Source organism: Panonychus citri, unplaced genomic scaffold (assembly GCF_014898815.1).
Source record: "Panonychus citri isolate SS breed McGregor unplaced genomic scaffold, ASM1489881v1 Contig00138, whole genome shotgun sequence".
In the NCBI taxonomy this organism is placed as follows: domain Eukaryota; kingdom Metazoa; phylum Arthropoda; class Arachnida; order Trombidiformes; family Tetranychidae; genus Panonychus; species Panonychus citri.
Genome location: NW_026515543.1, coordinates 2,463,584 through 2,478,203, shown reverse-complemented (window position 1 = coordinate 2,478,203; position 14,620 = coordinate 2,463,584). Strand labels below are relative to the sequence as shown.

Below are 14,620 nucleotides of genomic sequence, written 5' to 3'. Positions count from 1 at the left end.
TTGATGAGCGAGCCAATAGCTTCAACCATTTGCCCGATCGGTGGGTTATCTTCTATCAACATCATTAGAACATGTTTATATATCTGTGGCCATACTAATGAGCTGAACAGTAGTTTTTTGGTGTCTTCCGGTAGGTATTTAATCGATGGCCAGTTTACTGAGAGTTTCGGGATAACTTTCTCTTCGTAGGTTTTCATTATTAACCCATTAAACTGTTTCATATTTGGTTTTTTTCTCACCATCGTGAATCCTACTAATTCATGTTCTTTCTTATCAGTTGGGAATATTACTTCAGTTTTCTCCCTGTTTATCTTCAGGTTTATTTCCATCAGTATTTTTTCAATTTCATTCATCACATTTTGGATGGATCTCTTGGAGTTTGGTGGTAACATTACCAACATGTCATCCGCATATGCGAATACTTTTATTCCCATTGTCCACCATTTCCTAATGCAATGGTCCAGAGCCAGTATAAATAGTAACGGACCGATCGCTAGTCCCTGTGACACTTCAGATTCATTCTTCTTGTATAGTTTTTGGCCATTGTCATAGATCGTAAGCCAACTGTTCTTGTTTATTGACTCGATAATTTTAACTGTCGCTTCGCCCACCGCATTTACCAGCCGACACCGGATTTGGGTTAGGCTAACATCATCAAATGCGGTTTTCACGTCGATTTTTAAAATTATTGAATCTCTAAAATCTTTATGTGTTGTCACTGTCAAGTAAAAATCTTCTCTACTTTTCTTCCTTAGGAAACCAAATTGTGTCCCTGGTAGTAGAAAAGAGGGGGCGATATCAGAAGTCTATTTGCTATGATTTTGTCGATGATTTTTAATAGGTAACATGGGGTGCGGACCATTCTTAGTTTGCCTCCTGCTTTTGGAACAAAGCCACAACCGACTGTCGTCAATACGTTGGGAACATGTGAAATTTCAAAGAATCTTTCAATCAGCCATATTATTCGATCCATATTGATCTTCTTGAATTTATTCCAAGAATTTTTGTCGAAGTTATCAGCTGCTAAACTGGAGCTCGTCGCTTTCATTTTCATTATCATGTTTCTCTCATATGTTTCTAGCTTACCCTGTAAGTAGGCTGGTTCATCTACATATGATGGTTTGTTTTTTGTGAAACCACTTAACCATGATGCTTTGCTATCAATTGTGCGTTGATCTGACCAGTTTATTGGGACTTTTCGAACTCTAATGTGTTTATTTACCAGGGTCCAGATCTTTTTGGATTCCCTAACTTTCTTGAAGAGTTTTATTATATTGAATTCGCCAATTTTCCTATTGATTTCTTTATTTATTTGTCTCAGGTTCGTTTCCCAGTTCTCTGCTTTATCCTTCAAAATACTTCGTTTCAGCTTTGTTAATCTCCTTAATTTGTTTTTCCTTTTCTTCATTAGTCCCCATTTCGCATGATTATCTGGAAAATGTATTATTTTCTTCGTCATTTCCACCAGTGTATGATCTTTGGACCATTTACCTTCTCTTGGATAATCATCTTTTGGTCTCTCCTTGAGTCGCCATGAGCCGAAAATTTTCTTTTTTGTTTGAATCGGTCTTGCAGTCGACGATTTTGGTCGTAATTTGGCTTTGGCCGTTATCATTTGGTGGTCCGATTCAACACTGATTGTAGTTGCTTCATTTGTTTGCGTGTTGGTAAATATCATGTCAATTACCCATGATGTTGAATTGAATGTTGTTTCAAATGTTTCACTTATCGGTCTCAAGTTAATCTCTTTCAGTAGATCAATTAATGGGTCGTAGAATGATCGGTTTCTTCCGTATCTGTGGTCATGGACTTGGTTCGTTCTCTGCCAATATTGATCAGATGTGTTTAAATCACCCATTACGGCAATTGTGAAGTTATTGTATGTTGAGCTGATGCTACGAATTGTTATTATTACTTCGTCTCTCGATTTTTGGATCCATGGACGAATGTAGATTACAATTGCAATTAGTTGTTTTCACGGTATTCTAACTACCAATAGCTCGTCCGTTTTTACCTCGATTATCTCACCTCGATCAATATTAGAGATTATTAGCCCCATGGACTGATTCCCGAATACACAGTGGTTATCAACATTTAAAGATAAAACTTTTAAATTTGGCTCACAAATTGAACAGATTGAGTCCGGTGAGTTAATTGTTTCACTAATTAATTGTTGTGTTAGTGTTGCATTTCTCTTGGAATTAACGTGAGAAAGTTTTATCCACATTTTCATTTCACTTTCTTTTTAACTGTGAATCACTTCCCTCTTTTTTAATCCGTAACCAGGTAGTTGCTATCCCATTTCCCTGGCTCTATATTTAAATCAATCTTTTTTGAGATGGCTGATGTAATACCTTCCGAATTTTGTTATCGTAATTTCAGTGGTTACATCAAACATAATCTTTATCTCAAGTATGTAAATCAAGAATTCTTCACTGGTGCTAATTTTATCTTTCTTAAGGACTTTCTTACCGTTCATAAAGATGCGATTAAGTTTAATTATCGTATTTATACTTCTTATTCATTCAACGATGTTCAATATTTTATCGTGAAGGTGCAAATTTCTTCTTATGATGTATTGTTTACTGGATTCGGTGTTCATCAGCGTTTCCGGAAAGCTTACGATATGTGTTGCCATAATCTCATGTCTTCTTTAGTCGATAAGGATCCTCAAATATTAATGGTAAGTTAATGACGTGAAATCGGATTGGACTAGCGTTTCATTTTCTTCTCTTTCCCCATAGCCTCGCGTTTTGATGGCCCTACCGAATTGGCGTGGGCATTGCTTTTTGAATTCCGCTCTGTTGCCGTTGTTCCATTCGCATCTGTTTGTTACCAGTCTATTTAGGTGCTATCTAGAAGCCGCAAGTAGAATTGGAACTGGAAAGGTCCCAAATCCCCGGAAACCAGAAAACATGATTGATCGTAATGAGCCGAAGTATTTGTGGACTGTTGTGCTTTTTAATTTTTTGCGTGATGTTATCAAGGCTTCAACTCGGGAAGAGTTTCAAATACATAATTTTCCGCCTCATCTCGAAAAGAAACTTTATCCTGATCGTCGATTGACCACTCCTGTTAAGCGTAAACCTTTATTCGATCTCGATCTTGACGATCATCAAATGGTTCTTTTACGACATCTGAGTGAATTTTGTAGCCGAGATTATGAGACTCCCGGTGGGATGGAGAGTTTGGTTTATTTTGATCTCATTCGAAAACTCTCCAATGATTTTCCTTCTTTGCGACCTAAGTTCACCTATTCCGTTCATGGAAAGTTTGTCTGCAAACATTGTCCTAATCATCGTTTTGATTTTCATTATAGTTTTCCTTTATTGGAATTACCTAATGAATCTTGTCGTGCTCTTAGCCCAGTCTCTATTTCTGATATATTAACCAAGGCACAGTATTGGCGAGATTGTATAAAGGTAACATGTAACAACATTGTCGACGGAGCCGTTTGTGGTAGTGGCTATAAAATGATAGAGTCATTTGATATTGATCGACTTCCTGAATTTCTGGCTATCAGTCTCAGAGGGTCAATTATGGAAGATAATGATTTCGTTTTGGAACCGGAGGAGCAGATGTTAATTGATTTCAAGGGAGAGAAGCGACTGTATACTCGACTAGCTTTCAGTAGTGTTTTCATGACCTACCAAGATCTGAGTGGTAATTCGCTTGGATTTAGATTTAGAAATCGTGAAGATTGGTATGTCAATGATGACTGGCATACTTGTGTTAATATTAAGACTAACCAAGGGTACCAAGAGGTTAATAATGGTAACTTCTATGAGCCTTTACCTGAGCTGTTCTTGAGGTATACGGAAGGTTCTCTCCTCTTCTATCAGTTGTCTGAATACAATTGTTTACCTAATTCTAACCCTTCTCTTAGTGAATAATAAAGTTTGGGATTCTTTGATTTGAAGCATAATCGTTTTATTGTTTATTGGAATTTTCAATCTTAAGGTTTACATCTTAGGCAGTGAAGCCAGATTGGGTTAGCTGTTTATCTTTGATTTTGTTTTGTTGTTCATGGTCAGGTGAAGCCAGATTGGGTTAACCTATTTTACATCATGATGTAATTATATGAGTAGTCATAATCCGACATGACGAGTTGTAGTTCAGCACAGTACATTTTGCACTCCTTGCTATATGCCTGGTGACCTTTTTTCCCACATGTGGGACATAGGAAATCTTTCTCTGGGCATACTGAAGGCAGGTGTTGCTTGGAGCATTTGATGCATTTTAGTTGGTTGCGACAATTTTTCTTCGTATGACCAATACGATGGCATAATTTACAAGCCATTATTGGAAAGTTGTCAACCACGTTGTGATAGTTAGTTCCTGAAGATAGTTTACCATGTAGTTTCGTTTCTATTAGGGATCTTATGGCCGGCGAGACTTCAAGAATAGCTCCCCACTTGTCGCTATTAAGTCCCATCTCATAGTAATGAACCAATTTAAATTGCTTTGGGTCGCGAAATCCATTGATGTTCATAATTCTATTAATGTGGTGTTCCCAACTCTGGTTTATTGGTGGTCGTAGGAAATTGACCTTGACTTGAGGTCGTTTCCATGGCACAATTGAAGCTTCAATGTTTGCTTCTTTAAGTTTTCGAAAGAGATCAGATCTCTCATTCTCTCGATTTACCATTATTAGAGTAAATGCTCGCCATGCCGTAATCTTGAACTGATAGTCAACTTCCATCGACGAAATTATATCCGTGAGACGGTTAACTGAGCGCTCTTCTTTCTGACCCACGACTTTAAGTTTAAAGATTCGGGCATTTGCCGACCATTTCCACCAGTTACTGGGTATTTCAAATGTTTCGTGGATCAGATTTTGTGCTTTTGCCGTGTTTTCCCGTTCCACGTGTATCATCTTGTTTCGTATTTCATCATCATTATTATCAGCTTCTTTTCTTTTTTTCTGGTTGATTGTTTCAATTTGCGGTTGAACTTCGTCTTCCTCCTCTTCAACAGGCGCGATAGCGGATTCGGCGGTAGCGGTTCTGTTGGAGAACTTGGATTGACGAATGGTTAACGATTTCTTGAATGCAGTAGCAATTTTCTTCAACCAGTCTACTTGTTTTTTATTAATTGATTTGCCTTCCTCGTCTACGGGTTTCTCAATCAGTTGTAAAAGCAATTTCGTGTTTAATTCAATCTCTTCCATAGATCCTGTGTTCAGATACACCGTTAGTCTCTGAGCACTAAATTGGCCATTTTCAAATAGGTTGTCTATCTGGATCTTGAGCCGATCATATTGTTGTTTAAGCTCCACTGATGGAGTAGGGAAACACGGGAATATAAAATTCTGTGGGAAATTTTGTAAAAATAGAAATTATTTTAGTTGAGAATGTTTGTCTTAGTGGATCTTATCTCAGAAAACGTGGTCGTTGAAAGCGTGTCAAGTATATCGAGTCATGTAATACTTACTGTTTGGTTGTTGGACATTTTTTTGATATCAAAATGTTGCTCGTCGTAAGATATATTCAATTTTCACTAGATTTTCAATATATTTGTAAATTTTCAGGGTTAATTTTGAGTTTTTGGAACCTTAAAAATTTCTCAACGATAACAACAGATGATCAGTTCTACTACTAATCGGATAACCGAAAGATGGAGCCACTTTTTTGGAAAAAATTTTTTTTCTAAAAAAAGGTTGAGACTAAAATCTGACAATTAACTGAACAGTTTCAATGAACAAGATTAACTGATTGTCTTTTGCTGAATGAATATTTATTTCCATCAATCAGTTGATTAGTTAATTTGTGTTAATCAACATCAAGTTCATCTTTTTACCTAAAAGATAAAAGAAACAATCAACAAAATTTGTCTTCTCATCTGTTAAACATTTTCACTTTTTTGTTGTCTTCATTTTTGTTTCCCTATGTGATTGTGATTGTGTTTACATCTGGAAATTGATTGATTCATGATTTATTATCTTCATCATCCATGTTACAATTATTAAATATCATCTCAAATTAATTGTCTATTGGTTGGTTGGTTATGGTGTTTAATCACTTGTTTCCTCTCTATTCTCTAGTGATTTATATATATTTTTTTATTCTCTTATGTTTCTCTTCAATCATTTTCTCTGGTGTTTTTCAATTGTGAACAAACAAATTGCATTTTATATTTTAAAATGAATCATGACTCTAATATTTTAATAGTGTTAATTATTTTTCTGACCATTGGGCAATCTCAATTTTCCATTGTCACTGGACATATATGCAACCATATACCACCAAAAATAGAAGAGGTTTGTAATTAGTGTTTTCATTAGTTGCAACAAAAAAAAAGCTAATCAATATTTCTAACCACTTAAACCCTCAACCAATTAACTCTTTAACTACCAACCAATTAATAGCAATCCCTTTTTTTCACATTCTGTTTACCTCGAGCTGTCAACCTTGTATTAGATTGTTTAACTTTAAATTTAATTACTTTTCAAATTACAATAAAAAACCAAATCACGTAACTAGCAGCGGTATCTTGTAGACACATAGGTAGCTAGAGTTGCCTTTTACCGGTAAATTTTATTTCTGATTAGATTGTTTTCAATGAGACAAAAATTGAATTAAATGTTGAAGATATAATCAATTTAATGCAGAAATTATCTGAGTGAATTCATATTTCCGTTTCCGTGATTAACAACAGAAAATGAGAAAATTTTACATTTCCGTTAATTGGGTTGAAATTAATATCGGAAAACTTTTTTCGTTGGTGATAATTTACATTTCCGTTTGAATGTGAAAGCTAATTTGCAGGTAAATAATTAATTCAATAATGTTTTACATCATTGTAAATTAAGATTAAATTGTTCAATAGTTAGTTAATAATAACATGGAGTCATTTGATTCAATTGGAAATAAAAGTTTCTTAACTTTATTTCGTGATGAAGGTTATCCAACAAGTTACTCAAATAGATTAACTTTTCCAAACATCGACTATTTTTTAACTAAGATTTTGATTGTATATTTTTGTCTTTGGTTAATTTTTCTAATCATTTCACCAGGTTATCCAGGAAGAGAGGTAATTAGCTGATCATTTACACCACCAACGATTAAATAAATATGTACTTTTCCTATTTTAGAGATGGTTTTACATATGCCGAATTACCGTTTTTCTTACCGTTCCATTAATAATTATCGGTGAGTAACTTTTATCTGATTTTCAAAAGGAATTACTATAAATTCTTGTTATATTATCTATCATGTCTGTAGTATGTTATCATTCACCTTATTGGGAATCTGATTCAATCAATACCCTGGTTAGGTTGAGGTTTTCATCACCAATGAAAATCGTTGCCGAAGTTGGTCTACATATTGGCCTTTTCGGATTCAATATAACCCTGAAAGACTTGGATGTATCCAAATCAACAGGTAGAACCCCTCTGGACATGATTAATTTTGATTATAATGAACAATTTCAATGGAATTGGGTTTCATCATCAGCTGATAAACCAAAACTTTCAGAAGGTAAATAAGTGCAACTATTAAATGGTTTTGATTTGGGTTGACAATATTTTCTTATCCTAATCTTAGAGATTGGTCATCTCAAGTACCAATATCGATTATCAGCTTCCAATGGACTTCCGATTCCATTTCTTTGGGTACTTGATTATTTCACAATAGATGGGGAAGAGTTTAGGTTTACACACTTCTATCAACAGGCTTCATGGTATTGTCACACTTTTTATGGTCAGTTGGTCAATCAAATTGATTTGAGAAAGAGATTGTTATGGAAAGTTTTTTAATCAATCCATCAATAATAAGTAGGTTTTCTCTTGGCTGTTGGTTATTATCAAGTTGCCTTTTCTGTATCGTTATTGAATATGGTTCCTTAATGATGATGCTTACTGGATTATCTCTAATTACAACCAATATGATTTGGGCTTTACATAATAATCCAGTTCCATTGGAGATTCCATTTCAATCACCGAGTGGTGGTAGAGTGCAGTTCTTACACCCTGACTTTTCATGGGCTTATTGGATAAATCTAACCAATGGTAATTATTATTATTTAAAAATCATTAGGGTCAGTTAGCAGATTGAGATAATCAACTGAGTTAAATCTCGTTACACTGCTAAACTAAAAAAGTATATATTATTTTTAATATATGAAAAAATTGAATTTCGATAATCATTTGATGTTTATCGATAAATAATATTGCAATTATCTGTATATAATGGACTTTTTTTTCATCAACAATTAGGATTATTTTGCTTGCTATTGGGGAGTTTTGTTTACATTATTGACATTAAATATCCTGATCTAACGGCTCAATTTTTCGGCATCGATATAATTCAAAACTATCAAGATTACTTTCGAGGTAGGGAAAGTTGATCTGAAATCGAATAATATTATTCAATTGTATGATGATTTTCATATTTTCAATTCCAGAAATAGATGAAGATAAAAAACGACTACAAAGTGATGGGTCAAGCATATCGACGGACAGCACATTGAAAATGAAGGTATGTCTTTATTTTACAATTGTAATATAATCAAAAGTGATCAAGGATCTTTAGATTAATTGTTTTTTTTTAATTGCAACTAGAATGGCGATTCGAATTATGTTGCCTTACGGAAAAAGGTCACCTCTGATAGACTTTCTCGGCTAAATCGATTGACTCTTCGTGATGGAGGAAATAAGAGTATCGATCGACCCGTTGCAGTTGATAATCAATCGAAAAGTATCCAAAAGATCACCGAGCCTCATTATGTTGTACCCAAAACGATTACTGTACCTATTCAACCTCGAGTAGTCGGTGTGATACCTGATGGATCTCGAGGGGTCGAAAAATTTTCATTATCAACTCAATAGTTGATATCAATTATCGTTTCAAGTCTAAATAAATTTTATTTGGAGAGTTATATTTAAAATACAATATAAACTAAACTTTCAACTTACCCACAAACTTTTCCACGTTTTCTGAAACAATTATCGTATTATTTTGCTAAATGGATGTACAAGGTTTTCGAGAGTATTTTCTAATGAAAAAGGTTGGCTTAGGACCTTTGACACCTTGACAGTTCCAGAATGAGTGTTTTTCACAAGACTTGATTAAATTGAAAGATAATTTAAGATTAATAGACTACACAATAAAATCAAATGATTAGATGTTAACTGCATTGTTCCGATAATTATTGGAGAATTACAAATAAATTTTATAAACAAGAAACTTAATCATTTAATTATCGGAACAATTATCTAAGCTCTGACCATGGTATGATTACTTATAAAACGATCACTTCTACTACTAATCGGATAACCGAAAGATGGAGCCACTTTTTTGGAAAAAATTTTTTTTCTAAAAAAAGGTTGAGACTAAAATCTGACAATTAACTGAACAGTTTCAATGAACAAGATTAACTGATTGTCTTTTGCTGAATGAATATTTATTTCCATCAATCAGTTGATTAGTTAATTTGTGTTAATCAACATCAAGTTCATCTTTTTACCTAAAAGATAAAAGAAACAATCAACAAAATTTGTCTTCTCATCTGTTAAACATTTTCACTTTTTTGTTGTCTTCATTTTTGTTTCCCTATGTGATTGTGATTGTGTTTACATCTGGAAATTGATTGATTCATGATTTATTATCTTCATCATCCATGTTACAATTATTAAATATCATCTCAAATTAATTGTCTATTGGTTGGTTGGTTGGCTGTGGTGTTTAATCACTTGTTTCCTTTCTCTATTCTCTAGTGATTTATATATATTTTTTTTTATTCTCTTATGTTTCTCTTCAATCATTTTCTCTGGTGTTTTTCAATTGTGAACAAACAAATTGCATTTTATATTTTAAAATGAATCATGACTCTAATATTTTAATAGTGTTAATTATTTTTCTGACCATTGGGCAATCTCAATTTTCCATTGTCACTGGACATATATGCAACCATATACCACCAAAAATAGAAGAGGTTTGTAATTAGTGTTTTCATTAGTTGCGACAAAAAAAAAGCTAATCAATATTTCTAACCACTTAAACCCTCAACCAATTAACTCTTTAACTACCAACCAATTAATAGCAATCCCTTTTTTTCACATTCTGTTTACCTCGAGCTGTCAACCTTGTATTAGATTGTTTAACTTTAAATTTAATTACTTGTGCTTATTTTCACTTTTTTTATTATTTCTTTCATTCGGTTGATAGAACTTTAATCAACCATACCAAATGTTTAATCAATAGGCACGAATAATTTACACGATAATTAAATTTGATTATTTTCTTTTCTTTTTCTTTTGCCTTTTCCATTCACTTTAGGTTGGGTTTGTTCATCTTCATTCTGAACATTCACATCGAAAACAGCGAGCAATTAATGGTAACAGTAATTTACGAATTAAGGTTCACTATGATTCATCTGTATTTGATTTACCAAAAGATAAATTTAATATAATCAATGTAGGTGGAAAATTTGTCGTCCAAACTATTACAATTAACAAACTCGTTCTTAATTGAATTTGTTTGTTGATGTAATTATAATGTTAATGTTGATTTGATTGTTTTGTTTAATTAATTTTTTTTTCTTCTCTTCTTTTTGTCTTCCTCATCTTCTCTCATTTAGAATACTATTTTACCACAAGCCTTGGATTATTGGCAAAAAGCTTTACAAGTCACTCCATTAGGAAGTCCAATTATAATCAGCAGGTTGATATCAAAATTAATTCAATTGAAATTAATCGTCTAGATGACAATCAAATTGACATTTGAAAACGACATTTATATATAAAACCTTCAAATGATTTCCTTTTCTCTGTTTATCTCTTATTATTGATTGATCATTGAACAGGAAGTGTCCCAATCATGAAGTCCTATTTCCTCCAAAGAATCCAAAACATCAACATTGTATAGAAAAATGTGAACCAAAGACGACCTGTGGTGAAGTTGTAGTTCCAGAGGAGCATTTAGATGTACGAATCATGTCTAATTAGTCTCTCTATTCTTATAGATCATTATTATTTCCAATTAATTTGCTCTAATTTTCTCTTTCCATCTTCTTACATTCTCTAGATTTGTAGGATCTGTAACAAAGCTTTTGAGAACTGTCATGATACTGGTAAACGCTCAAAAGATGCTGGCGTCAAAGATGCAGATTTTGTCTTCTACATATCAGCCATGCAAACAGATCGATGTCAAAAAGGAGCAACCGTTGCTTATGCTGCTCATTGCCAACAAGAATCTCAAACTGAAAGGTAATTAAGACAAGAGAGCAAAGAAACTATTGTTATTGTTATTATTTTCACTAACCAACCATTCAGTTAATTTTCACACCTTTTTTTACCTCCATCAATTGTTCCCTTATATTATTTACTTGAGAATAATATTTTGATTTTTTTTTCTCTTCTTCTAACATTGAATGTTACTTGTTGACCTTTACAGACCAATAGCTGGACATGCCAATCTTTGTCCTCGGTCCATTTCAACTAAACCTCAAGATTTGGATACTCTTCTGTCAACCGTTAAACATGAGATTCTTCATGCTCTTGGTTTCTCCATTTCTCTTTATGCATATTTCCGTGACAAAGATGGTATCCCATTGACACCAAAGGGTAAAAATGGACGACATGGGGTAAACAAAGAGCTCAGTGTACCCGAGTGGAGTGAAAAAGTGGTTCGTAAAGTTAAACGAAACCGATGGTTGGTCAGTGCAGGTTATTTGCATAAAGAAACTCATATGGTTGTCACACCGAGAGTTGTGGTTAGTTTAAAAGTTTTGCCCAATTTAAATGTAGTGAAAATCAATTAATTGCCCTTCATATTTATGACCTATTATTAATTGTATCTCTCTTTTTGTTTGTATTGTCTATTGTTTGTACCAGGAGGAAGTTAGAAAACACTTCAATTGTTCTGAATTGGAAGGTGCTGAGCTTGAAGATCAAGGCGAAGATGGAACCATTTTGACTCATTGGGAGAAACGGGTTTTTGAGGTTAGATATTATAATACTTCCTGATTATATCGAAATTATTTAATTCTTTATTGTTAATGTGATTTATCCGATTGTTTATTTTTCTAATCACTATAATTATTTCAATTCTTTTACCATCAGAATGAAGCCATGACTGGAACTCATACTCAAAGTCCAGTTTACTCTCGTATTACTTTAGCTTTCATGGAAGACACCGGGTAAGATTAATTTTCCTTGATATAATCGATTAATATAGTTGGTTAATTGTCCTCAATTTTACACTTTCTCTTTAGATGGTATAAACCTAATTACTCGCTGGCTCAACCATTAGAATGGGGTAAAAATCTTGGTTGTGATTTTGCAATGAAAAGTTGCAAGGAATGGATTGATAAGAAACGTCGTGAAGGCAAAAGTATTCATCCATTTTGTGAGAAGGTCAAAGAGGAACCATTGGAAACTGAGTGTACCGATGCTCGAGATGCTGTGGCTTTGTGCAATTTAATAAGATACGATGATTATTTACCTGTGTTGTATCAAAATTTTGATTCCATTAAAGGAGTTGGATCAAATAAAACTTTACTCGCCAAGTATGGTGGCTCGGTTAGTTTAGCTGATTACTGTCCATATATTCAAGAGTTTACATGGAAATCAAAGGATGTTGTCGTCCGAGGTTCTCAGTGTCAATTTATCGAGAACAGTCCACCAGTCGATAAAAATTTCGCTCTTGAATTTTATGGACCAAATTCGAGGTGTTTTAATCATAAAGAGAAATGGGAAGAACGTGCCTGCTCACAAAGTCGCCAATGGCAACATTGGGGTTCCGGTTGTTATCAGGTAAGTCGAAATTACCTGTAAAATTATTCGATTCAGTGTTACTAATTGTATTCTCTTTTCTTTTCCTCGATCAAATCTTAGTACGAATGTTTCAATGGTAAAATACACTTGGAAATAGCAAATTTAACTTATGTTTGTGACTATAAAGACCAAGAAATTAAAATTCAAAGACTGGTCAATGGTTGGCTTCATATGGGAATTATAATTTGTCCACCATGCGATGAATTATGTCCTGTAAGTAATTGAATTGAATTGAGAAATAAACTAACTAAATCGTTTAATTTTCATTGCTCTATTTCAGAATACAATTTGTAGAGATTTCATCAAAACCAAATTAATATCAGATAATGACAATAAAATTGATTACTTGCAATGTGGATCTCAATTAAATCAAGCAAATCAAACTGTGATTCTAGTACATCTGATTATATTATACTATTTGTATTCATATTGGAGTTAATATTAACCTATTGATTTATCAACTTTTTTTTTCCTATTCCAACAATTATCCTTAATCCAATTGAAATTTTTCTTCTTTTTTTTCGTTTCATTTGATTGCTTGGAAATATTTTACTATCAACACAATAATCTGACACATGACCTTCAAGTGGATAAGTTTAGTGTTTAAAGCTTATTGTTCTGATATACAATTATCATCATTTACTTCAATTACAATTTAGAAAACAAGTTTACACTCTGATCTTTGGACACTCTTTTTATCCGCTACCAAAATTAATTGTATTATACAAAGAAAACAATTGTATTGTGTACAACTAAATCATTTTGTAATTCCAATCAATCCTTTTCTGTTTTACAACAAAAACCTCTTTTCATGTATGACAAATGATTTAAACTCTATATATATATAATATATAACTAAATCAGTGCCTCAAATAACTGATCATTTCTGACAATTGATTTTATTGATGATAACCTTTACTTTTGGAAGATCCATCAATTGTGTGATCGACTAAATCGGAGTCATTTTGTTAATCCTTTAGAACTTTAGATTGTACTGTTATTAATCATTTCTTTTGATGAGAAAAATTTCTAATCATTAGCGAGCCATTGAACTACGATAAATCATCTTTTGAATTCTTCAGGGATAATTGGATCATTCGGATTAACACCGAGAGTTAAAGCTCTTTCAGCGATCGTCTCTGATATTTTCTTGAGTTCTTTCTGCTCTTTGAAATAATTGTAACGACAAAAGACCCAATAGATTCCCATTGTTCCAGCAAATGTACTAATACCTCGTATTTGTGAGAGATTAACATTACCTGAAACAGAAAAGAAATCAAAAAATTAAAGTCAAATTGTCATCAATTGAAATAGTTAACAATTGAGAAAACAAAGCTGAATTTCAATGAGAATGAAAATTGTTTTCCAAATTAAATATTACAAATATTGATTGGACTTACTGGTGAACATGAAATTGAGAGAGCCAACAATTAATCCACCAGTAAATGAATATAAATACGTTTGTCTAACACACGGTTGACCAGCAAATCGTTTCCAAAAACCAACCTAAATTGTAAACAATTAGAAAGAAGAAACCAAATTAAAAAAGAGAATAGAAAATAACAACAAAGAAAAACAACCTTACCTTTTCCTCTAAATCATCATCAATTTCATCTGACATTTTGCACTTTAATTATAACACAAATACTTAATAAGAAATCTAATTAAATCATTTATATATGCTAATTAAATTGTAACAAAAACAAACACAAACACAAATCACAATAAATAATTAAATCAAAATATTGAAACACTTTCACCAAAAATAGTTACTCTTGTTGCCTTAGTAACAGTAACCAAAGGAACAAGATGAAAACCTCAAGATAATAATTAGTTATTATTAAT

At 32.9% G+C, this 14,620-nt stretch overlaps 3 protein-coding genes across 12 annotated transcripts; 2 read left to right on the top strand and 1 right to left on the bottom strand.

Annotated features, from left to right (window-relative positions):
- The first annotated feature begins 5,640 nt into the window (after window positions 1–5,640).
- Window positions 5,641–8,913, top strand: LOC128393066 (dual oxidase maturation factor 1-like). Of its 10 annotated transcripts, none has more exons than XM_053353187.1 (9): window positions 5,641–6,259; window positions 7,016–7,151; window positions 7,276–7,382; window positions 7,455–7,478; window positions 7,545–7,680; window positions 7,776–8,008; window positions 8,216–8,332; window positions 8,404–8,477; window positions 8,561–8,913. In XM_053353187.1, exons 2-9 carry the CDS (start codon window positions 7,096–7,098, stop codon window positions 8,825–8,827), a joined length of 1,014 nt encoding a protein of 337 aa, XP_053209162.1. In that variant the 5' UTR covers window positions 5,641–6,259; window positions 7,016–7,095; the 3' UTR covers window positions 8,828–8,913. The 10 variants fall into 10 exon arrangements, with proteins under 10 accessions (XP_053209162.1, XP_053209161.1, XP_053209158.1 ...); XM_053353186.1 differs by adding an exon at window positions 6,658–6,767 and having other exon boundaries at window positions 5,644–6,259; window positions 7,276–7,478; XM_053353182.1 differs by having other exon boundaries at window positions 5,645–6,259; window positions 7,016–7,032; window positions 7,094–7,151; window positions 7,224–7,478.
- Window positions 8,914–9,312: 399 nt separating this feature from the next.
- LOC128393063 (leishmanolysin-like peptidase) lies at window positions 9,313–13,549 on the top strand. Its single transcript, XM_053353176.1, has 11 exons — window positions 9,313–9,933; window positions 10,278–10,415; window positions 10,579–10,661; window positions 10,804–10,924; window positions 11,025–11,206; window positions 11,394–11,712; window positions 11,834–11,941; window positions 12,062–12,138; window positions 12,214–12,754; window positions 12,836–12,988; window positions 13,056–13,549. The coding sequence occupies exons 1-11, from the start codon at window positions 9,817–9,819 to the stop codon at window positions 13,212–13,214; spliced, it is 1,998 nt and encodes a 665-aa protein (XP_053209151.1). The 5' UTR covers window positions 9,313–9,816; the 3' UTR covers window positions 13,215–13,549.
- Window positions 13,550–13,655: 106 nt separating this feature from the next.
- LOC128393075 (cytochrome c oxidase assembly protein COX20, mitochondrial-like) lies at window positions 13,656–14,575 on the bottom strand. Its single transcript, XM_053353196.1, has 3 exons — window positions 14,361–14,575; window positions 14,176–14,281; window positions 13,656–14,034 (listed from the first exon to the last, which is right to left on the bottom strand). The coding sequence occupies exons 1-3, from the start codon at window positions 14,394–14,396 to the stop codon at window positions 13,838–13,840; spliced, it is 339 nt and encodes a 112-aa protein (XP_053209171.1). The 5' UTR covers window positions 14,397–14,575; the 3' UTR covers window positions 13,656–13,837.
- Window positions 14,576–14,620: the final 45 nt, after the last annotated feature.